Raw genomic sequence first — 22,814 nt, forward strand, 5'->3', positions numbered from 1 at the left:
TCTACCTACTTGTTTCTCTCTATCTACCTCTTCTTCTGCGCTCTTTCTTCCTCCCTTATCTCCGGCACTTTCTCTAGTTCAGTCTCATTTTCTCTCTATTTTCCTTCTGCCTCTTTCTCCCTGTGTGTGTGTTCTCTCTGTACGTGCAGACACCCTTGAGTGGCTAGCTGTAAATCGTACTTTGGAAAGAATGAAAAACCGTAACGTCTCAAGGTAGCAATAAAACGCATATTGGCAAGCATAGAAATTAGTTACAAGGGACTCATACATTTAATGTATTGTGTAAAAGAGAAGTTCATTATCATGATGTACGGGAAGACAGGTGTACAACGTAATACTGCCATGATGTATAAATAGATGACCGACTATGAAGAGAGACATTCGGTACTAACATAATAGCGGCAATAAATTTTATGCAATGTGAACATCACAATTGAGGAAGTGCTTAGGTTTAAAAGCTGGAAATGGATATTCACCTTTCTGTCATTTGTATATATAAGTTTTTAAAGTGTTTCCTCTTCTGTTGCATATATGTTCACTTTTCGTACATAATATATTGAACCCACACATTTGTTCCGTTAATCCGGACATTGTGCTAATTGAGTTTTGAGTCCGTGCAAGTAAAGATGATTGCTAGTGTTTCATAATGAATGTTAACTTTGCAATAACAATATAGTATATATATATATATATATATATATATATATATATATATATATATATATATATATATATATATATATATATATATATATATATACATATACATATACACACACAAGGGAGTTTAACTACACTTAGATTAATGTCCGTAAGAGCTTTTATTTTAGATATTATGAAAATAATCGTATGGGTATAGGAACTAAAAAATTAAATACTTCATTATGACTTGGCAAACACAATGTACTTGTAAAGACATGAATACTGAAAACCAATTGAGAGTCATCACGTTACGAATTATCTCTAATAACAGTACAAACAAAACCACTATAATGTTTGGTGGTGATGACAAATTCTACTAGTTTCAACCATCCCAAAAAAACCTGCTGCAGAACAATGATCAAGGCTTTGCTTTATTTTACTTCGCCTTCTTGTGCCACTTTTGGCTAATTTGCGAAGATGGGGATGGGTGATATGATGAAATTGATGAATGGAAGCTCACAAACATCCATGCCCATTGAAGGGATTCGAACCCGGGATCCCTGGCGTCGTAGCGCGATATGCTAACCACTCCGCAACGGGGGCCGGCATATTCAAAGCTCTCACACGTTACAAGATTATATTGTTTCTGAAGGTATATATATATTTTGACATTAATTATTTTCATTTTGAAAACTACACAGTTCGTTTGTGAATAATCTAAAATAATACTTAATTAATTGTTTTCATGTAATCTGTTTACTTCTTTTAAATACAACAAAATGAACACCAATCTTATTTTCTCCAATTTTTACAGTTTCTTAAAAATCCCTTTCTGTACTGGAGCGGTACTTTACACGGTATCGAGATGCAAATCAGATTTATACGAGTATCCACGGAATCCGTGTGGTTGTTAATAACGTGAAATGCATAGGGAACACGTGAGTGTAAATCGTAAAGCGGGTCACCTAATTTGAATTATTCAAAGAGCAGTGACCCATATCGTATGCCTGATGTGGCATTTAGGTCCAACTTTACCTTTTTCAAGCTGCATTCACTTAGGAAGTTGTGTGGGAGTCACGACAGGGAAGGTTTACATTGTTCCTCTCTTTGAAAGGATCACTTCACGTTTTCAGTCTCGTTCATCATGTCACGCATGGAATTATCGTTCCTTTCCTTTTGTGTACATTTATCTCTAATTATCGAGATCTAACAGATTTCCATGTTCCGTTGTAGGCCTGTAAGCACTTGCTGTTTACGATTAACTATTCGCCAAACTTTGTTCTGTACTCTTTACGGACTTATCTTTCAGCGTTTTCGCCGGGGTCCTGGGTTCGAATCCTGGAGGGACGGCGACAGGGGTGGGCACGGGTGGGCAAGCGCCCACCCAAAAATTCCAGTGCCCACCCGATTGCCCACCCAATCAAATTCACTAAGTACATATACTTATAGATATGTGAATGTTGCAATAAATTAGTGTATTCTGGTGTTTGTTACATGTATATTTTACTCATGAATATTATCTATACTAGAAATGTTCACATATCATCATCCCATAAAAAGCTGATTTAACTTTGTCATTAGAAAGCAAAAGGAATTGCTAGAGATCTTGAAACAAGAAAACTGTGACCAATTGAATACTTCTATGATTAGAAACAGCTAGTAGGCTTAGGAGGCACAAAATTATGCAGGGTATGGTCAAAATGAGATCAGGATTTAGGGTGATCTTGAGGGCTGCAGCTCCGGGTCTTCACTGGGGAAAAACTGCTTTAAAAAGTACCACATAAAGAAAAATATTAGGTACTTCGGATGTGATGAAAAAAGTCGAAATACGTATAATTAACCACCTCATGTAGCTTGACGAGAAGTTATAACTGAAACTGTGGAGGGGATTGGGTTGGGATCTTAGTGTTGTATGCTCCGGGTCTTCACATATATAAATTCCGGCCTGCGTACGATTAAAATAATCTCTAAATAAACAAATAAAAACGTCAGCGTTGCTTACTCCAGCAACTCAATAAATTATTTCGACTTTTAATTAGGTCTACATTGAAATTCCAGAAGTGTCTCTTTCTTTATTTTATTACAATTTTTATATTTCATTTTGAAATATCTACATGGTATTCAAAATAACAACTTTCGTTCTACTAATAAATACTAATAAGAAGCAATCGCAATAACCAATTCAATACCGAGGTATATTAATTTTGATGTAACAGTTATGTGGGTTTAGAAAAAGCAACAGAATTATTGAATTGATACTGGATGGCTAATTCTATTTAGAAATCCTAGTTCCACACATAAATTTTGCCTATCAGTTACGTAATCATGCGATTTTTCTTGTGATTAACTTACGTAGAATTAAAAGAAGGGGTGGGTTGGAAGAAAAGCTTTGTTTTGAGGGAGTCAGAGAACTAATCAGTCACGATGAAAATAGTTTAAACTTTAGAAGCATGAGAGGTTTAACAGAAAAGTTCAAAAGAATCTGTAGATGCAGATGAAGTAAAGAAGAAAAGGTATGTCACAAAGTATCCATTAGAAAATTTTGTTGAATTTTATGCTCAGATAGGCTAATCGGGACTAAACCTACAGTTTCAAGTGGAGTCCGAACCAGTGTGCATTGTGCAGAACTTCTTCATTATAAGGCGACAAAGTTATGCCATTGGAGAACTCACAGGGAACTCACAGAAGAACTCACAGGGAACGTGTTATATCACCACCATAAAAGATGCGTTCATGTAAGAGGGTGTATTACCAGAGACAACTATTTGAGACTTTCGGAAAACAACGTTATTCTTCACGGAGTTAGCTGCCTTGATCCAAGAATGAAACAATGTGAAATTGAAACTACCACCTCAACTTTCGAAGTGGTATGAACTAATGAAACTCCACTTTTGGAAGAGTAAGTTGTTGCTGATTCGACTGATTTGTTCTATGTGAAGTCACTTTTCTGCTAATTTTGCTTATGGCGGCGATGAAGTTCAATCGTGATTAGATGAAAGTGACGAAGAGCAGCGAAAATAAATACACGCAGACACTGAAAATACAACCCCCTACAAATTATTATTTTGACTGCGGTTCCAGGCGCAAGAGACAGGTTTGCCTGCAAGATTAAAGTTTCCAGGGTATACTGCGCGGGATAGAGGTTGACATTTGAGCGCTTTCGAAAAGGTCACGGCATACATACCAAGTCGTCTGTGCAAAATGTATGAATTACCTGGTATACTGATCAATTTCGATGAATTCCTTGTGTCCAAAATGACATTATACAAAATTTAAACAATTTGTTACCTCAGTGCATGTGTTTACCTAACCATACGTGTATCACTTCTCCCGCATGAGCAACGAAGACTTACTTCAGAAACGAATAACAACTTAGCTAACAGATTTTTCAATGTTACTTGATTATTACTTTTGGGCGATATTTTGTCAATATAACCTTTCATAAGCTTGGGTATACTCTATGCAGAATGAACAAAGAATTGGTTTGTCCGTGTGTGTGTGTGTTTACATTCCCAATAAGACATTAATTTTAATCGAAATATCCAGTGGCGGCGATTAGGAGGAGCGAGGGGGGGGAGTCCCCCAACCCCGCCACATTTTGCCACTTGTTCCACCCGCACTATGGCCTCTTAATGCTAAGACTTTTCTAGCAAAAAAGTAAACTGTCCTAGCCCCCAAGTTTTGGCACCCGATAGCCGTTACTGCAAACATTCAGATACATTTGTCAGTTGTAATAACCTTGTAAGCCAAGAAAAGTGACCCCCAAGTTTCAGTCAAAAACTCATGGAAACAATCATTTAAATTACGAGAAAGTAATTTAATTCTTCACCATTGTCTACCATCACAATTTCTATCACTGTCGCTTAATATATAAAGTTGAATAGGTATGTGCCTTGCATTTTTGCACTAGAAGGACAAAATGTGATGCTACCAATTAACATTTATTTCACTACATTGACATGAAGGAAAGAATGTGATTAGAATGTATGGCTGCGCGCACACAAACACTTCCTTGAAATAATTGTGTCCTTCGGAGATAAGGAAGTGGAACAAGATGCGAGAATAGATTAGAAAAGAAAGAGGGAAGACACCAAACATGGCAGTTAAGAGAAACATTTGAAGAATGGAACAAGAGAAAGTGAAAGGGAGAAAAAGATAACATGTGGAGAAAGAATGATATAAGAAGGCATTAGGGAGTAAAACAGAAGAGATGAAAAGGAAAGGGAAAGCAGTGAAGGGAAATCGGGAGTGAAAGAGAGAAGGAGATACATATCCATGTATGTCTTACATATGTGTCTTTCATGCATATATATATATGGCCTTACATTTATGCCTGCCCACCCTAATCTATCAATATACAGCTTCTGCCCACCCGGTCGAAAATTTCTGGCGCCGCCCCTGCCTGGGCATGAGTGTTCTCTGTGTCTGTCACTTCATCAATTTCATCATGTCATCACTCATCCTCATCTTTGCGATAAACCAAAAGTGGAAGTAAATTAAGCCAAAGCAATCAATGAGATCAATCAATTTTTCAACATTGTTCGTCAATTTTCTAATGTTTGATATAGTAACGAACCAGGATTATATATTGACTTGCTTCTCAGTGACAGCACACAACACACACACTCACACACACACACACACCCCCACACACACTACATGTATGCATGTGTGAATGTGTGTGTTGAAACGCACGCAGGATTTCACTTTTCACTTTTGTTTGGGCAGTGTCTATCCTTCTACAACCGTGATAAATTCTTCAGATTTCTAGTTCATAGAAGTCCACAATGATTTTCACTGGAAAAAGGGGTGTGACTAAGCAAGAAAAGTTTTTCAAGGAGATGGAAATCAAAGAATTTTTGCCCCCAACTATTTCTTCAGTTTGAAGTTCCTGCAACAATCTGTACCAGCCTTACTTGCAATTATCAGCCCCTTGTAGTAATTAATTGAAATTAAATTATATGAATTAAAAATATTATTTTAGGATTACATCAATTTCCCAGGCAGGACACCGTCCTCTTTTCTCCTCTCCGGGACGTTTACGAACAGCCCAACGTGAAGTCTTGTTCGCTAACTTTCTGTGTCAAGGAATTATTTCCGTTTTTTAATGGGTTTGTTTACCCCCAAAAAACTTCCGTCTCTTTCTATTGTATTCTTTGAAGCTTCGTAAGAGCACTGCTTAAGTTATGAGTTTTTCGTCCTGAAAACTCACGACTGATTTATAGGCATCTTCCTTTTTTTAATTGCAATGCAAAATAACCAATTAAAAATCAATCTATTTAAATAAAACGTTCACCGTAGTCATTGAATTAGTACGTGTTTCGTCGTGCATATGACAAGATTTGCATAGCGGTCAGATGTAAAAAGCAAATTCCTTTTGTTGTAGTTGAATGTTTATTGACACGAGATGAAAAATCCTTCTGTCCTATGCTGGACATGTGAATGCAATTTATATTATCTTATATTGTCCATTCATCAATTTCATCATTTCATCACTCATCCTCATCTTCGCAAATTAGCCAAGAGGCACAAACCGCGAAGTAAAATAAAACAAATCAATCAATCAATATAGCAGTGTTGAGTTTGTATCATGATTATGAATACGTGTTGTTGTCTTTTGTTAATTATTTTTTATTTCCCTCCTTTCGTCTGTAACTTTAATCTGAGAGAAAATTTTGAAAAGAATGAAAGATGGTCGATGTGTAGAACATTGACTCAGTCATGGATTTATACAGCAAAGGGCAGTGGTGGTGATGTTTTCATTTGGTTCATTGTGCTTATTACGTAAAATAAATATTACTCCCCTTTCGAACAATTCAAAATGAAGAGTGTCACAATTTCGAAGAAAATATTCCTTGTCCTCCCGGAGAAAGTGTTTTTTAACCCCTACAAGAAGCTTTATTTTACCTTCCATGTAAACAAATGTATTGCTCCGTCTGGATAAAAAGTCTGAGTACGCCTGTGATAATTTTCACATATGTTACCTTATATTTCACCTTTTACAATCTCATTAAAAATTAGCACTGTGAAGGTACTGTAATAAGAACTCGCCTAATTAATTCTAATTTTTTATTGACGAAGTTTAAAATTTTGCATAAGAATCATGAAGGAGTGAATGTGATGTGTCTGTTTTAATCTACTTGGCTCATTTGAAGATTGAATGAGTACTGTCTCTGCTATCTGTATCTAAAACGAGAAAAAGAGTTCAAATTTATGAGAAATTCGTTTTCTTCACTTCATGTTCAAGTAGAGACAAAACTAATCTAAAGATTGGAGATAAATAGTAAGGATAATAGTTACTTGAAACAGGCAAAGTTTGCTCCTTAGTAAATAACTTAATAGCATCAGCAAAAGGCTGAAAAAATTCCACAAGACACCTACGAACCTGAACATATCCAAATACCTTACGCTCATACAAAGCAAAAATAAAACCTTCCAAAACATAAACAATTAATAAAATTAAAGAAACAATAGTTAATAATAAATCTAAAATTATTTACTATAAGAGGCTACCCCTCATTATCATATTCAATTCATTTAATTGCTGTCTTTATTGAGGAATATTCTACTATAAAAATTAAAAGGCATATCATTTATGTCACATAAATAACCGAAACCATAGTCCTGTAATTGACATCAATGAATATTCTACCGTAATTTCAAAATTACTTTTTTGTAGAATTTGAATTGCTAATACCTTTCCATAAAACCGATGGAAAACGTAATAATAGACCAATTATTGATTCATATATTCATCCTAAACTATTTTTATATTCTACATTTATAAGGGAATGAAATATCGGAATAGACGTTACGTTCTACTCTGCTACGTTTCAGTTTCTCTGTCGATTCTCGGACTTCACACTGCATAAAATAAAGTTGAACATGAAGATAGGGAATTTCCCTTTTATCATACTCTACTTGCTGACTGTAGCTTTATATTGATTTGATTTAGTTTATTTTTACATCGCTTTTCTGCCACTTTTGGCTAATTGCAAAGATGGAGATGACTGATGATATGATGAAATTGATGAATGGATACTCACAAACACCCATGCCCAGGCCGAGATTCAAACCCGGAAGCCCTGGCGTCGTAGAGCGATGTGCTAACCACTCCCCCAGGGGGGCTGGCTGTATTGGTCCAATATTTATGTCATATAGTTTCACAAAGTTTGCGTCTATAATTCACTACCAGTCAACAAATTTATGTCTCAGCTATGCATGATTTGTCCATACAGTGAAAACTAATTTGGTGTTGCCATATTTGTCTGGCACCATTTCTCTCGGACTCTTCCAACAAGCTAGTGGTTGAATTTCCAGGCTGTTTACTTGTGTTAGGTAATTTCAAAACATACATTTGTATTGCATGAAGTTGAAAAGAAAAAGAAGAGGAAATTGCTGTGTAAGAACGGGTCGTATTTGATGTGTACAATGCGACGAACAAAACAGGTCTTCTTCCTACTTCTTTGGTTAACAGGGTCGTGAATGTTTGTCCAACTTCAACTGTTTTTGCAGTGTCCAGTGCCGAAGTGAAGACTGAGTTAGAAATGGACACACCAAATAAAAGACGAGTCTTGTATGTACTTAGCTCTCTCTCTCTCTCTCTCTCTCTCTCTCTGGGTTGAGTCATGCGAATGAACTAATGCCTACTGAAACACTTCCATCGTTGATGGATTATTTAAAGAACGAGTAAGGAATCGTCTCCCTTGCTTCTCTTAAATGATCACCCCCTTTCCTTCAAGTTGAGCTGTACAATGAATTTAGATGTTGAGTGGTTGAATGAAAAAAAAAACTCATCCGCCTTCGTCGAGAAAGCTGTTAATCCACCACAGGCTAAAGAGGTAAATTTGTTTTGAACATAATGGGTTTGAGTCTTTGTTGAAGTTCACTTTTCCACCTGAAAACATTCACCGCCAGGAGTCGATCCCGGGTCTCCAGCGCGACAGTCAGGCGCCTTACGCCTGGACCACCGCAGCTCTCTCCACATACACGGACTGATTTGAGATGAAGATAAAACGTTGCCTCACCAAATTAATATAAATTTAAGCTATAGGCTTTAGCGCATTCAAAAAAAATAATTGTCTGCCATTTATCAGCACTTGAAGTACAATCATTAATTCTATTCTACGGTTTAAGAGAAAATAAGCTGAAACTATGCAACGCAAGCAGAGCTTTAATTTCGATCTTCTTTTTCATTTTGTTACTTCATAAGTGAGAAAGAATGGTAAAAAGTGCTAAAAACAATCGGCAAATATAAAAGATTATGAATAATACCTATACAAACAAATGTAATACCAATATAATTACAACTATGGAGAAAAGTGAAACCAGTGGCTAGTGCGTCAACTCTAATGGCTCCTCTTATCAGACTTTCAAGATTGTGATCAGATTGTGATTAGATTAGATTCAAAATTGTCCACGCGGTTCTGCGTCTTCACCAAGGTGGAAGTCGCGAACTCGCGATCAGGCCAGGGGTGCCCACGGGGGGGATTATGGCGCAGGCTGCGCCATACAGATTTTTTGGGGGAATTTTTTCCCCTTCAAATGATATAAAATTCAACATTTATACATTTTTCCAAAATATATGTAAAAATTTTACATCTTAAATGAACTATATTTAATCCATTACATGAAGAAAGGAAAGTGTTTAAGGGTATTATGGAAGGGGGGGAGAGAAATATCCAACTCTGACATACTATTATGCCTTAATTGACACATGGGTTCTAGAGGAGATTCTGAATTAAACTTTGGGGAGGACAGTATTCAACTCTAGGTCTTAGATTATGGCAGGTATTTTAGTTAGAGGGGGATTGAGCATTAAGTTGAGGGGTATTCAATTTTTGTGTATTACTATTTTCTTAGACTGTTGCGTAAATTCTGGTGTGGAGACTGAGAATTAAATTTTTGGATGAGGCAATATCCACTCTTCAATATCAACACTAAGTCTAAAATTGTCATGGAAATTTTGTTGGTAGAATTGAGTATTAAATTTAAAGGAGGAGATAGAAAGCTCTTGATAAAGTGTTAAATCTTAGACTGTCAAGGTATTTCTGTAGTGGATAGAGAGTTCGAACATTAAATTTCGGAGACGGTATTTAGCGATATGATATCCACACGTTTTCTACCCGAACGTGCCAAAAGAGAAGCTGGAGAAGACTAAATATCTCGGGATCTTAAGATAGTACTGACACTTCATTATATTAATATTCTTGAGTGCCTGCAAGGAAATGGATGTACAAATTTTGTTCCTCGCTTCGCTCGCGATCGGGTGTTGCGAGAATGCGTGTTTGGCGCTTTACTGAGGTGAATGTGAAGTTTTTATACTATAGCTGCATTACAAGACAAGCGATGTTCTCGATTATGATGAACGATTTTAGGGGTGGTCTTGAATGATGGGTATCCCTGTTCAGGGAGGAGGGGCAGATCAAATATACTGTTCAGGAAAGCTAAGAAAAAAAAGTTACTTTCGGTAGACACGCTGTCGTAATTAAATACTTTGTGGGGATTACGATATGGTTTGAGGGCGCGAATGATATGATTTGGGGGGGATGCATAACATAATTTCGGGGGGGATGCGCCATTGGCGTTGGGGGGGGGATGGACACCCCTGTATTAGGCTATCTGTGCATAAAGGGAACTTTAACAAAGACTCAAACCCATTATGTGCAAAGCAAATTTACCTCTTTAATGGCCTGTGGTGGATTAACAGTTGCACCGGGGATCGATCAGATATAGTTCGAATCAAAGGAGATCAATGACTATTCGGCTAGAATTGGAATCCTGTAAAATAAAGGCATTGAACAAATATAAGCAAACCTAAAAATGCTTAATTATATACACTTAGTAGGAAAGAAAACGAATCATAACAACATCATTTTAATCCACTAAATATGTAGCTCCCTTACTTACGTTTTAATTTATGGTGAATTTTTCCACTGTTAAAATGTCCTTTTTGTTCATCAGCTACTATGATTTACGGATGGAACCTTCTGTAGCTCTTTTTGGAAATTTGTGCTGGAGTGCTGCATTGTGAAACTTAGTCCATTTCTTCGATGGTTGGACCATCTCTGGGTTGATAGGCAGGCTGACTTGCTCGGCTAGGACCACCGTGCAGCTTTGTCATCACAGGGGCACACTCCCTCTCAAGATTCTTCAACCGCGATTCGCAGTCACTCTTGCTCGCGGACTCGTTCTTCTCCAGCCAACGGAGGGTTGCGTCGCACTTGGAGACCACTCGGCTAACCTCATCCGGAGTCAACCTGCCTCCGCAGTCGTCAACCGCCTGCTTCACGCCGAACGCATAACTCTCCAGTTGGTGTCTTGCCTGCACATTCTCTCTTTGTTTTTCGTCTTCCTCTCGGTATCTTTCAGCGTCAGCCAGCATCTTGTCGATCTCCTGTTTGGTCAGGCGACCCTTGTCGTTCCTGATCACAATGTTCTTGGAATGCCCCGTGCTAGAATCCGTAGCTGATGAGTTCAAGATCCCGTTCGCATCAATGTCAAACTGGACCTCGATTCTGGGTACGCCGCGAGGCGCTGGTGGGATGCCTGTAAGGTTGAAGGTCCCCAGGAGATTATTGTCTTTGGTCATGGTTCTCTCGCCCTCGAACACCTGTATCGTCACCGCTGGCTGATTGTCAGAATATGTGGTAAACGTGTGCTGCTGCTTGCACGGGATGCGAGAATTCCTCTCCACTATCCTGGACATGATCCCTCCTGCCGTTTCTATCCCGAGGGATAAAGGAGTCACGTCCACCAGAAGAACGTCCTGGATCTTGTCGCTCTTGTCGCCTCCTAAGATTGCAGCTTGCACCGCCGCGCCGTAAGCCACCGCTTCGTCTGGATTGATGGACATGTTGAGGGTCTTTCCGCTGAAGAAGTTCTGCAGGAGCGTTTGGATCTTTGGTATCCTAGTCGACCCTCCGACCAAGACGACGTCGTGAATCTGGTTCTTGTCCATTCTTGAGTCGTTCAGAGCCTTCTGCACCGGATCCATAGTGGACTTGAACAAGTCGATGCAGAGTTCCTCGAACCGAGCCCTTGAGATCTTGCTGTAGAAGTCTATTCCGTCGCAGAGGGCGTCGATCTCAACGGAAGCTTCGGTGCTGCTGGACAGGGTTCGCTTGGCTCTTTCGCAAGCCGTTCTCATTCTCCTCAAGGCACGAGGGTTACCCTGCAGGTCCTTCTTGTATTTCCTCTTAAATTCCTCCGCGAAGTAGTTGACCATCCTGTTGTCAAAATCCTCGCCGCCAAGATGGGTGTCCCCGGACGTGGCTCTCACCTCGAACAGCGAACCTTCATCGATACTCAGAATGGACACATCGAAGGTTCCTCCTCCTATGTCGAATATAAGGACGTTCCTCTCTCCTTTAAGGTTCTTGTCGAGTCCATAAGCCAGAGCTGCTGCTGTCGGTTCGTTGATGATCCTGAGGACATTCAGACCGGCGATGACCCCTGCATCTTTGGTTGCCTGGCGCTGGGAGTCGTTGAAGTATGCGGGCACGGTGATGACAGCATCCCTAACTTTGCCACCGAGATAGGCCTCGGCGATTTCCCTCATCCTGGTAAGAACCATGGAGCTGATCTCCTCAGGCGAGAATATCTTCCTGTCTCCCTTGTACGTCACCTCGATCTTGGGCTTCCCGCCGTCGTTGACCACTCTGAACGGCCAGTGTTTCAAGTCATCTTGGATTTTGGGATCGTTATACTTCCGTCCAATCAGTCGTTTTGCGTCGAATACCGTGTTCTGAGGGTTCATTGCAATCTGAAAATACAAACAAGAATGAATGTTACCAGTCATCGAAGTGAGCTAACATTTCTTACTTCAAGTGCTGGATGTCACTAAATGAAGTGCTAACTCTTGATCATCCAAATATTTGTTGAGTTTATAAAGAAAAGCACCAGGTTTTCATCTTAACATCCGACTGATATTACAATACAGTCACTTTTTTTTTTCCAAATTACATGTTGCTACACGCCAATTTGAATAGCAGAGGCGCAACCGAGATTCTGTGTGGAATGTGAGGGGCAGGAGGCCGATGACAAATAACATTCCTAACAGAACAAATGCAGAAGTATTACTATTACGGAACACACAGAATTCGAAATGCATGAAATCAATGTTGATGCATTTTGGTGCACCACTTGACACAATGAAACGTGTAATTTTTGTTACTTTGAAATCATCGTGTCCAATATTCTCAGTTCTCACACGGAACAGCATATGATAAAAGCGAAAGGTACCGAGTTCGAATCCCGGTCTAGGCATGGGTTTTCTTTGTGATTGTCCCTTTATAAATTTCATCACATCATCACTTATCCTCACCGTCACGATTAGCCAAAAGTGCCAGATAAAAGAGACTTTAAAGAGAAAAATCAAATAAAAATCAAGCATATGATAAAAGTGCCCCTTTATACATTTCTATGTGTACAGGGTTTCTATAAATTAGTTATACAAAAGTAACCGTTAATTGTGAAGAAAGTGTATGTGTAACAGGAAAGGTTTATACATCAATGAATACAGCATATCTTCAAGTTTATTGTCGCACGTCATTTGCTTCCAGTTGTTAGTTTCAGACGCCGCCACTGGAGGCGTGAGCGTTTGCTTATCTTCTCTAGTATTGCGCCAGTCATCATGGACTGTCAGAGGTATATCATACCTGGACATGCTTGAGAATTATCTAATGCCACAATTGCGTGAAGATATGGGTGCTGATTTCATTTTCCTCCGCATTTTCATAAAGAAGTTACCGCCTACCTCAATCTTGAAGTACCGACTTGGATTGGTCGTGGTGGAACGATTCCGTGGTCACCTCGTTCGCCTGATTTGTCCCATGGATTTCTCTATCTGGGGTTACATTAAAGAACGTGTGTTTGTTCCCCCTCTTCCCAGCAACGTCGACGAGCTGCGAGTCCGGATAACGCAGGCAGCTGCGACCATCGATGCAGTCATGCTTCAAAGGGGTTGGCAGAAAATCTAATAATAACGCTGGGACATTTGCCGTGTGATGAAAGGATCACATATTGAACACTTGTAGAGAAAACTTGAAGATATGCTGTATTCATTGATGTATAAAACATTTCTGTTACAAATAAACTTTCTTCACAATTAACGGTTACTTTTGTATAACTAATTTATGGAAACCCTGTATTTTGATGCACCAAAAAGTACACCATTAGCAGTTTATGCAATTAAATAAGTTTACTGTACTCAACATATTTATGCCATTTTGGATTCTATGTGCAATGTTAAACAAAATGTTTATTACGATAGTTTTCACACTGATATTCTAATCGAAGTGAATTATGAGAGCAAACATGTTAACTGAAATAAAATATTTTCGTTGGTTTTCAATAACTTTGTTTTTCAGTCTCTTGGCGGCTTCATCGCAAGAGATTACGTGTGGATTCAGTATGTTATATTTGCAAATTACGTTTCTCAATATATTCTCCTTTCTAAAATTATCGTTTTAAAAGTAGTGAGCGTTTTCGAGCCTAATGCTTTGGTTTCTAGTAACTAACTAATAAGAATGTGGTTTCTTATGGTGTAGTTATCAAAGAGAAGTAAGTTTTGAATAAGAGATAGTTTCCATCATACTACACCCTTCTTGCATCACAAAATGGATCACATAAAAAGAACAGTACACAAAATAGTTTCGATGTTCTGCTCTTAATATAAGTATCTGTGGTAGAATCTAGCAGAGATAACTTTACAGTCTAATGGTTAATTTCAAGGTACCTTTATAAGGTATGCCATTCCCGAGGTTCCGAGATTTTCTCCCATGATTCTGTGCGCGCTATGACGTCATTAAGAGGACAGAATGGAACTTACTTCGTTATCGTATACGGAAGCTTGAGATAAATGGGTCGATTATTTACTTATACACACTTTTTCTTGAATGCCGGTAGAATGAGAACAAATCAACCTGTTTGTGCTTTTGCCACGTGCAATAATAATAGAAGAAAATCGCCTGGAATAAAGCGATCATCGCTTCCCAAAAAGTTGCTGCAGCAGGATTGATTCAATTTGTTCCTCCAAATTTCGGACTTACTCAGTGGTGCAACCTCAGGGGAGGGCAGGGGCATTGTCCCCCAACCTTCGACGGAAGTCAATTCTAAGGGGGGGCAAACATTCATGGCCAAAGGCACCTGCAGGGGGCACAGAGGAGAAATTGTCCCCTTCTATTTCAAATTTTATACAAATAAAAATACATTTCGTAAAATTTTCTTGCTCGCTTTGCTTGCAGTGCCACCTTTTCTCAGTCTCGTCAAGTTCAGAGACGTAGCTAGGGGGCGTCGGGAGTCGGCCATGGGCGCCAAATAATCTAATTTTTAAAAAATGTGAAAGAGAGAATGCCTTGGCGCCATGTGATATTATTTGTTCCTTATTAAATCAATATTGTCTTAAATTGCAAAAATTGGATCAAAAAATTTACTTTCTCGCTTCGCTCGGAATATAATTGTTTTTTGTAATGTGATGTATTTAAATAATATGTCTTGTATATGTGTAATGAAAAAAAACTTTGAATACGTACATAATTTAGTGTTAGCATCTTGCATATGTATTTTCTTATTTTATGTCGCTCCATGTTGCATATGTGTAAAACATATGAAAGTTATACATGTTATATGTACAAAAAAAATATCTTCGGCATGCATTTATCATTCATTTTCTGCCATTCAAAAATACAGTTTGTGTGCTTGTTTTCAATTATTAGCTAATGTAAAATTTCTGGTGTTGAAAAAATATTTCAAATCGTTTGTTCCAAATAAATGCTTTAGCACAGACATCTACCTACCTTTAGCGTAATTTATGAGGATAATAACGTCTTTGATACTACCACTACTACCACTAGTAATAATAATGCCATTATTAATGTTATTATTATTACTATTATTTTTGTTTTGTATTTGTATTGCTTTTGTTTTATTTCAAGTATAATTTACCCCTTGGCTAATCGCAAAGATGAAAATGAATGGTGAGTAGATGAAATGGATGATCACAAATCCATGTGGATCACAAACAGTACAGAGTACTACACAGATTGTTGGCCCATATGCCAGAACCTAATAAGCCCGCAAGAATGAAGTTCCTAGGATATATTACCTGGAAGAAATATTGCTATTTGAATGTTTCCCGAAAAGACACCCTTTATACAATAGCCATCATCTAATTCATTCGCCGGCTCGGTAGCCGAGGGCGTTAAGTGGTCGACTTTCGATTTCGCCTCCGAAATGCCCGGTTCAAGTCCCAGCATGGGCATAGGTGTTCTCTGCGAGTCAGGCACGTATCCAGGAATTCCTTTCGTGGGGGGCTAAACACCATATTTTAAGGGGTATAGATAGAACCTCACAATTGTATGTTTAAGGCCATTGGTGGTAATTAGGTTCAAAACGGGAGTGGAGGGTGCAAGAAAAGTTTACTTTCTCTTCCCTTGGTATACAAGGGTTAGGATAAAGAGGTCATAGTGTGAAGGCAAAAAAATGGGGAGCAACTATCCCCAAAATCGTCGCCACTGTTCAAGGCTGCCAAATTATTCAGAACGTGAAATCGGAATATTTTTTACCACTCAACTCCTCTGTTTCCATGCATTAACATTGTGTGCCGGAACCATCTCAGTATGTGTGTTGGTCCATTTCTTATCATCAAACATCAAAACATCTATGGCGTCTTCGAGTGTTTTTACGAAGCTGTTACACATGCACGGGATGGACAATCCACTCGACAACGCGAGACTCAAACTGTGGGCTGCGAACTGGACGCAGAAATTTCTCGAATATTTCTCTCTGATTCGAGCCTGAACACCACTACTGTGTCTTGTCCTCCCATGTTTACAGTTCTTATAAAAGCCGAAACCCACCAAATTATTCATATTGAGGTCTAAGCACTCGCAAGTGTTCACAATTGTCTGTCACAACTTCCGCAGTCTTCTCATATATTGGCACAAAACAAAGTAAGTCTTCTCGAATACAGTTCGAAACAATTAATTCACAATGAAAACCCTTCCGATCCCAACACATCTAGTGTTTCTTCTCCCAATATGATTAAATGCTTACTCATTTATCTCCAGTGACGTGCCCAAGGGAGGGTTGGTGAGGTCATAACCAAATTTGACCAAGTATTCCTTAAAAAAATGAACGTCAAAGAGAGGAAAAGATGGCAAAATGAGGAATGACCACCAAAAATAGTATGCATAACCCTCCTCTTCTAAAATTCTGGGAAAATTTGGTCCGGGCACAACTAACTCATCACTCAAAACTTTGATTTTCAGTTGATCTGTGCAGCTTATTTCTTTTTTAATTAACCGCTCCAATACCCGTTACTGCTTAAATATTCACTTTAGAGAGAGACCTTCGATCTCTTCGGTCCTCGACCCGAACTAGCACTACACTGAGGCTCCGGAAATTCCGCTGTCGTTAATGTCTTCTGCTTTGGACCCGAACTGGAACTAGTAGTAGACTTCGTTACTTTATGCTATTTAGTCCTTTTCATTTTCGAATCACTAGATCTTATAAAGCCACCAATAGACACTGACTGATCACTAATCGACTGTATGAACTATCACACTTATCTTTGAATACTCATTAACCAATTCTGTTGTACAGATCAACCTGGAAATTGAAGCCGCGTATTTTAACCTCATTATATTCTAGAACGTCCCACAGATAAAACGATTCGTTAATGTTGCCAGTAGTTCGACTCCTTCTCTTATTCAAGAACGTTCCCTCTCGCGCTTTCCAGAGATTAAAAAATTACAATGAATCGCCCTACGTGTGGCGCTACGTTTGCAGCTTCCAAATGCTGACAAGTCTTTGCATAGTGTTGCGACAACACCGAAAGCGCAAGAAAAGTTTTAATGCAATATTATCAACAGGGTTATAGAACATTCTCCGTGTTGCCTTGGTAAGTATTTCTCTCCTTATATATTATCGGCACACTATTCAAGAAAACAAAAACCTAATTTTGCCGGACCCTGTGGTTGAGTGGTTAGTACATCGCGCTGCGACGCCAAGGGTCCCGGGTTCGAATCCCGCTCGGCCATGGTTGAGTGTGAATGTCCATTTATCATTTTCATAATTTCATCACTCATTCCCATCTTCGTAAATTAGCTAAGAGGAACAAAACGCGAAGTAAAATGAAATAAATCAAATAAAAAAAATAATTTTATGTAGTGTAAACTGAAAAAGTTAAGGGGGGCTCCAGCCCCCTGATCCCACCTTGGTTGCGCGCTATTAACAATAACAGGGTTATAGAACATTCTGTGTCTTGGCTAGAAAATTATTTATCTCAAATTATCATCACATTATTTAAGAAGCCATGAACCTAATTTTATGTAGCGTAATTTCCTGAATGGGGTGCTGGAGTCCCCTGATTCCCACCTTGCATACGTGCTTGACTCGATAATTATTTCTCTCCTTAAATTATCGTCACGTTATTTTATTTCACACCACAAGAAACCAAAAACCTCATTTTAACTATTGTAAACCGCAAACTTTCGGGGTGGCTCGAGCCGCCTAAGCTCCCCCTTGGATACGTGCCTGCTGCGAGTGTCCCTTCATCAATTTAAACTAATCATCACTCATCCTGTTCGTCGCGATTAGCCAAAAGTGGAAGAAGACGCTAAATAAAAAAACAAATTTATCCTCATCGTGGCGATCAACTGGAGAATCTGAAAAGTAGCGTAAAAATATTAAAGGGAAATTCCAGGACATTCAGTAAAAATTCATATCAGAATATGCCCGAACAAGAACTTTACTTATAATTAGACATTTAAAATAAATGCAATAGGTTAGCTGGAAAGAAAAGCTGGCAGTGGAATATAGCCTACAGGGACAAGATATCACGCATATAGTGTATGAAAAATAAACTATGCATTGTTTCGGAATAAGTGTATTCTTCTATCGCGTATTTGATCTCTTGTTGTCAAATTAAATTAACAGCTTTGGTGTATAATATCAAAAGATGCATGAAAACACATCGTTTCCTGAGCCATCTGCTACATTCTACGCATAGCTTTCTTCCGCTCGTGTCCGCTTGGTGACGTCACAAGCTCTAGCCAATAACGTGCAAGTCGTGGAGTGGCCCCCTCTGGGTTAATTTATTGTCTATGGAACTATGAAACCAGGAACGTTGTGTTTGTAGATATTTGTTTCTTTTTACACATGTAAGTCATTGTCATTATCATAATCTTTGTAGTTTAACCAACAGAAAAAATATTCTATGCAATGCCGTATTATCTTAACGTTATACTCTGGTCAATGTTCTCACTTTCGATGTGGTGTCTTAGGCCTTGTACAAAGCACATCTCCATATGTCTTCATGGCATTTTGCAATTTGGAGGAGGGTATACCATTACCATTTTTACACAAATATTCAGTAGAACGGGAAATGTATTACACATCTGAATTAACTACAATACAATATATGAGAAAATAATTTATTGATGTAGGATTATACCCATACAGCCACCTCAGCTTCAATGTCTGTGTTTATGTTTATAAACGATATATCTTTTGTCATATTCTCTTATTTTTTCTTTCTTTTATATTTTATTTGTTAATAGATGTAAGCAAATGCTTTAATTAAAGCCTTAACTAAGCCATGTGCAAAAGCCGATAAATAAATAAATAAAGTTTGTTTTGGGTTCACTGTATGCACAAATAGTCTAATCGAAAACGAACCAACAGTTCACGCTGAAATTTAAATCACTGAAATGTACTCCCACCGAGAATCCAACCCAGGGCCCTCTGATTACAAGGGGTTCGATACCATGTCAACCGTGTCAATACATGGACAAATGGATATAGGCAGGTCAAATTTATCCGTCTAAAAATGTATGCATCTCTACTTAAATAATATCTAGTGTTCTATGAAGATATAATTACCGTGAATACAATCTAATTGAACTTGATTTTATAAACTGATTATCTAGAAGAAGCACGGCCTTCTTTTCATACTAGCATACATTAGTTTTTGCACATAACTCAAGACACTATCAAGTGCTACAAAGAGTAGAAAGGCGAACCAAATTACACCTCTACTATAAACAGGTGTGCTTAGCAGATTGAGATATTTTCACCAGTATTTTTTCTTAAGTACATCACTAACCATAAAGCAAAGCATGGAGAAAGGAATATAGGTTTTAGCCTATTATTATAAAGAACAAGTAACCTATTTCACATGCACACTGGACATTTTTAATGATTATATTTAAGACAGATACGGAACCTAACTGCCTAACCTAACAAGCAGCACAAAAAGGAAGAAATATATTTCAAGAGAGCACGTATGTTTTGCAAAAGAATCCTCATACGGTAACGAATCATGAGATCAGGTGAAAATAGCACACACAAAAGCTGGTAGTATCACTCCGAATTTCTAAATGTGCTCTTCTGAAGAGGTTAGGTTAGAGGTAAATGCACAAATAGACATAAATCGATTACCTGGTTCTTTGCTGCTTCCCCGATTAGCCTCTCGGCGTCGGTGAACGCGACATAACTGGGAGTTGTTCTATTTCCCTGGTCGTTGGCTATGATTTCAACCTTATCATTCTGCCAGACCCCGACGCACGAATACGTGGTGCCCAAATCAATCCCTATAGCTGGCGTCTTCGGCATTTTCGTTGCTTTGAGAAGCAGATTTCTATCAGCGGAGTACGCTCTCTCTTATTCCCACGGCGGAAATCGCCGACCACTTCATGGTCATAGGTGTTTTATGCGAGCAACCAACTTCGATCGAACATCTTCTGTAAGTTCTGGAACACCGCGGCGAACGTTAAAAAAAACAATACAAAACAGAGCCACAGATGGGATTTACCAAAAAGGGGTGCAAGGTTGCGGCTGATTGGTCAATTCTGATCACATGGGAGTGTCTTAGTCACGGCAATATTGTTACATCAATGACATCCTACATAAGCCACTAGTCTGTGTACAACGTGCACAAGACGTTAAAATTTACAAGACTTGTGCAATATCACATATTATTGAAAGTTTATAACATGGTAATAACTTGAGAGAAAGAAAAACATTATACACTTGTATCATGAAGTAAATATGCGACATGAACTCCTTGTAAAAATTATCTTCCTTACAAGTAAATATTAAAATAAAATAAAAATACATTCCACGGATAAGGGACAATACAGGGAAATTATTTTGACAATTGCATCACATCTGAATGTGCACCACTTGCCTCTTACAATGTCCAAATTAACACAATAATATAATTTTATTGTTAGAAGTGTGTGCACCAATCAAAGTTCCCAGATTACATTTCTAACTTTTATCACATTTCCGAATAAAAATCCAACTTCTATCAAAACAACTGAATTATGCACTCATTTCAGTAGAGACATCTACAGATTATTTTTACAAGATGCAAGCAAGTGCGAGTTATTTGCAACGCAGTTTCAAGTAATAACTAATTTTTAAAAAGTAACGGTAGAAGAGAGATAAAAAAACCACACTATTTCTTTGATATTCACCGATTCCTTTTCATATTACAATTGTCATCGTGTTAAATTCTCGATAAAGTAGTCAAATGTAAAATCAAGTAGGGACATTTATACGACTCCTAATTCAGTTTTGCAGTGCGCGCCAAAGCCAGAATCGCAGTTATTTCGAACAGGAAATGATTTTTGAGAATATTGAATTCAGATAGAGCTCAAAACAACGAGGAAATTATCAACAAGTTCTGTGCAGGAATAACAACACCAGCAACCTGTGAATCGAAGTAAGTCAAGGACAAATTCCGTATCTACATTGAAGGGCAACTTCCGTTCAACATACGTACCACGGACGGAAATTAGCAGAAAGGTTACAAAAGCCAGTTTTTCAAACTGTTGTTAAGCATGTATTGTGAAGTTTCTATCTTTATCATTTTCACAAAACATCGCCTTCCCAGCGTCCTGCGTCAATAGTTTTTTATTTTCTTTTATTTCAGTAAATAGAAGAGGAGCACAATCTTTCTTATTCACTGTAAATTCAGTGAAGTTTCTCTCTCTCTCTCTCTCTTTCTAATTTTGTTGGGTGTGTATTTTCAATTGTTTAGTCTAAATTATAAAAGCTGCAAGATATGCTGTGCAACATTAGACGTCATACTATCATAAGACCAGAATGGACAAAAGCACTCAGTAAGAAGTCAATATTGTTTCGAAGAAAGTGGACGATAGTAATCATCATGTTGGAACATCTTATGATAATACGAGTAGTATCCTGAACTCAGCAACAACTTTGGCTAGAAATCGCAAAATTATGCGGTGTGAGCCAACCAAATGACGACGACGACGCCATTTTACTTCTAAACTAAGTATTTGTAAGTTTTTGTAGACTTATAAATATTGTAACAGTTCGGAAAGAAAACTGGTTGGTTGTAAGTGTACTGGAGCTTCCGGGATCTCAGAAACAAATTAGAAGCATGTAGTATGAATGAAGAAATGTTTTATGCATAGATAGGCTAGTCGGATCTAGACCTACAGTTTAAAGTAAGATCCGATCCATTGTGCAACGTTGACAACTGCTGAGGGGGACGGGAAACCCACAGAAAGTTTCATTAATGATGTCATCCACAGATATGCTGTAGAAAGCCTAGACGCCTTAGTTTGCTTTAAATGTAAATTATTGCACGCTATAATTTTTTTATTGGTTCTAATTCTTAAAATTATAGTTAATTAAACCTAAATGCACTTTGTTTAATTTAATTACATATCAGACGTAAGGGACAATTTTTAAAATATTAGCATTGTTTTATTGGTATTTGATGCCTATGACATCCCTCGTAAAGTTTGATGTTATCCCCTCCCCGGAGGAAAGTAGTTGGATTCAACAGGATTTCTTGAAAGAAGTGTCCGAATGGAACTTTTATTCACTTAACCTGTTCTGTACATTGCAGTTATTATTAGACATGCGTGCATTTTTCTTGGGGTTACCGAGCAACTGCAAGTGCATTTTTTTTATTACATTGCCCCGACAATCATGCACAATTCATAAAATCTTCTTCCACTAACGGAACGTTCTACAGAGCTGCCGGTCGGGTGAAGTAATTCAAGCCTCCTCAAACTCTAACGGGACGTGAAGTTCACATATTCTGTCCCACAGATGTGTTTTTCACACAGCACACATACTTAATTTCAAAAGAACTGGGACACCCAGACAAAAAAGTGCCAGTAAAAAAT

General features: G+C 38.2%; 1 protein-coding gene across 2 annotated transcripts; it reads right to left on the bottom strand.

Annotated features, from left to right (window-relative positions):
• Window positions 1–6,707: 6,707 nt before the first annotated feature.
• On the bottom strand, window positions 6,708–20,404 carry LOC145998775 (heat shock protein 68-like). Of its 2 annotated transcripts, XR_014443346.1 has the most exons (3): window positions 20,086–20,404; window positions 10,552–12,406; window positions 6,708–6,828 (listed from the first exon to the last, which is right to left on the bottom strand). XR_014443346.1 is itself a non-coding variant. In XM_083135358.1 (2 exons), the coding sequence occupies exons 1-2, from the start codon at window positions 20,257–20,259 to the stop codon at window positions 10,679–10,681; spliced, it is 1,902 nt and encodes a 633-aa protein (XP_082991484.1). In that variant the 5' UTR covers window positions 20,260–20,404; the 3' UTR covers window positions 10,503–10,678. The 2 variants fall into 2 exon arrangements, 1 of the variants encoding a protein (XP_082991484.1); XM_083135358.1 differs by lacking the exon at window positions 6,708–6,828 and having other exon boundaries at window positions 10,503–12,406.
• Window positions 20,405–22,814: the final 2,410 nt, after the last annotated feature.

The sequence above is a fragment of the Lepisma saccharinum genome, chromosome 14, assembly GCF_977018435.1.
Source record: "Lepisma saccharinum chromosome 14, izLepSacc3.1, whole genome shotgun sequence".
Taxonomy (NCBI): domain Eukaryota; kingdom Metazoa; phylum Arthropoda; class Insecta; order Zygentoma; family Lepismatidae; genus Lepisma; species Lepisma saccharinum.

Excerpts from the sequence above, each read along its gene's own strand:
- LOC145998775 (XM_083135358.1), bottom strand. The coding sequence starts at position 20,259 with ATGCCGAAGACGCCAGCTATAGGGATTGATTTGGGCACCACGTATTCG. Across the intron at positions 12,407-20,085 it reads GGGAAGCAGCAAAGAACCAG|ATTGCAATGAACCCTCAGAA; the intron begins GTAATCGATTTA and ends TTGTATTTTCAG.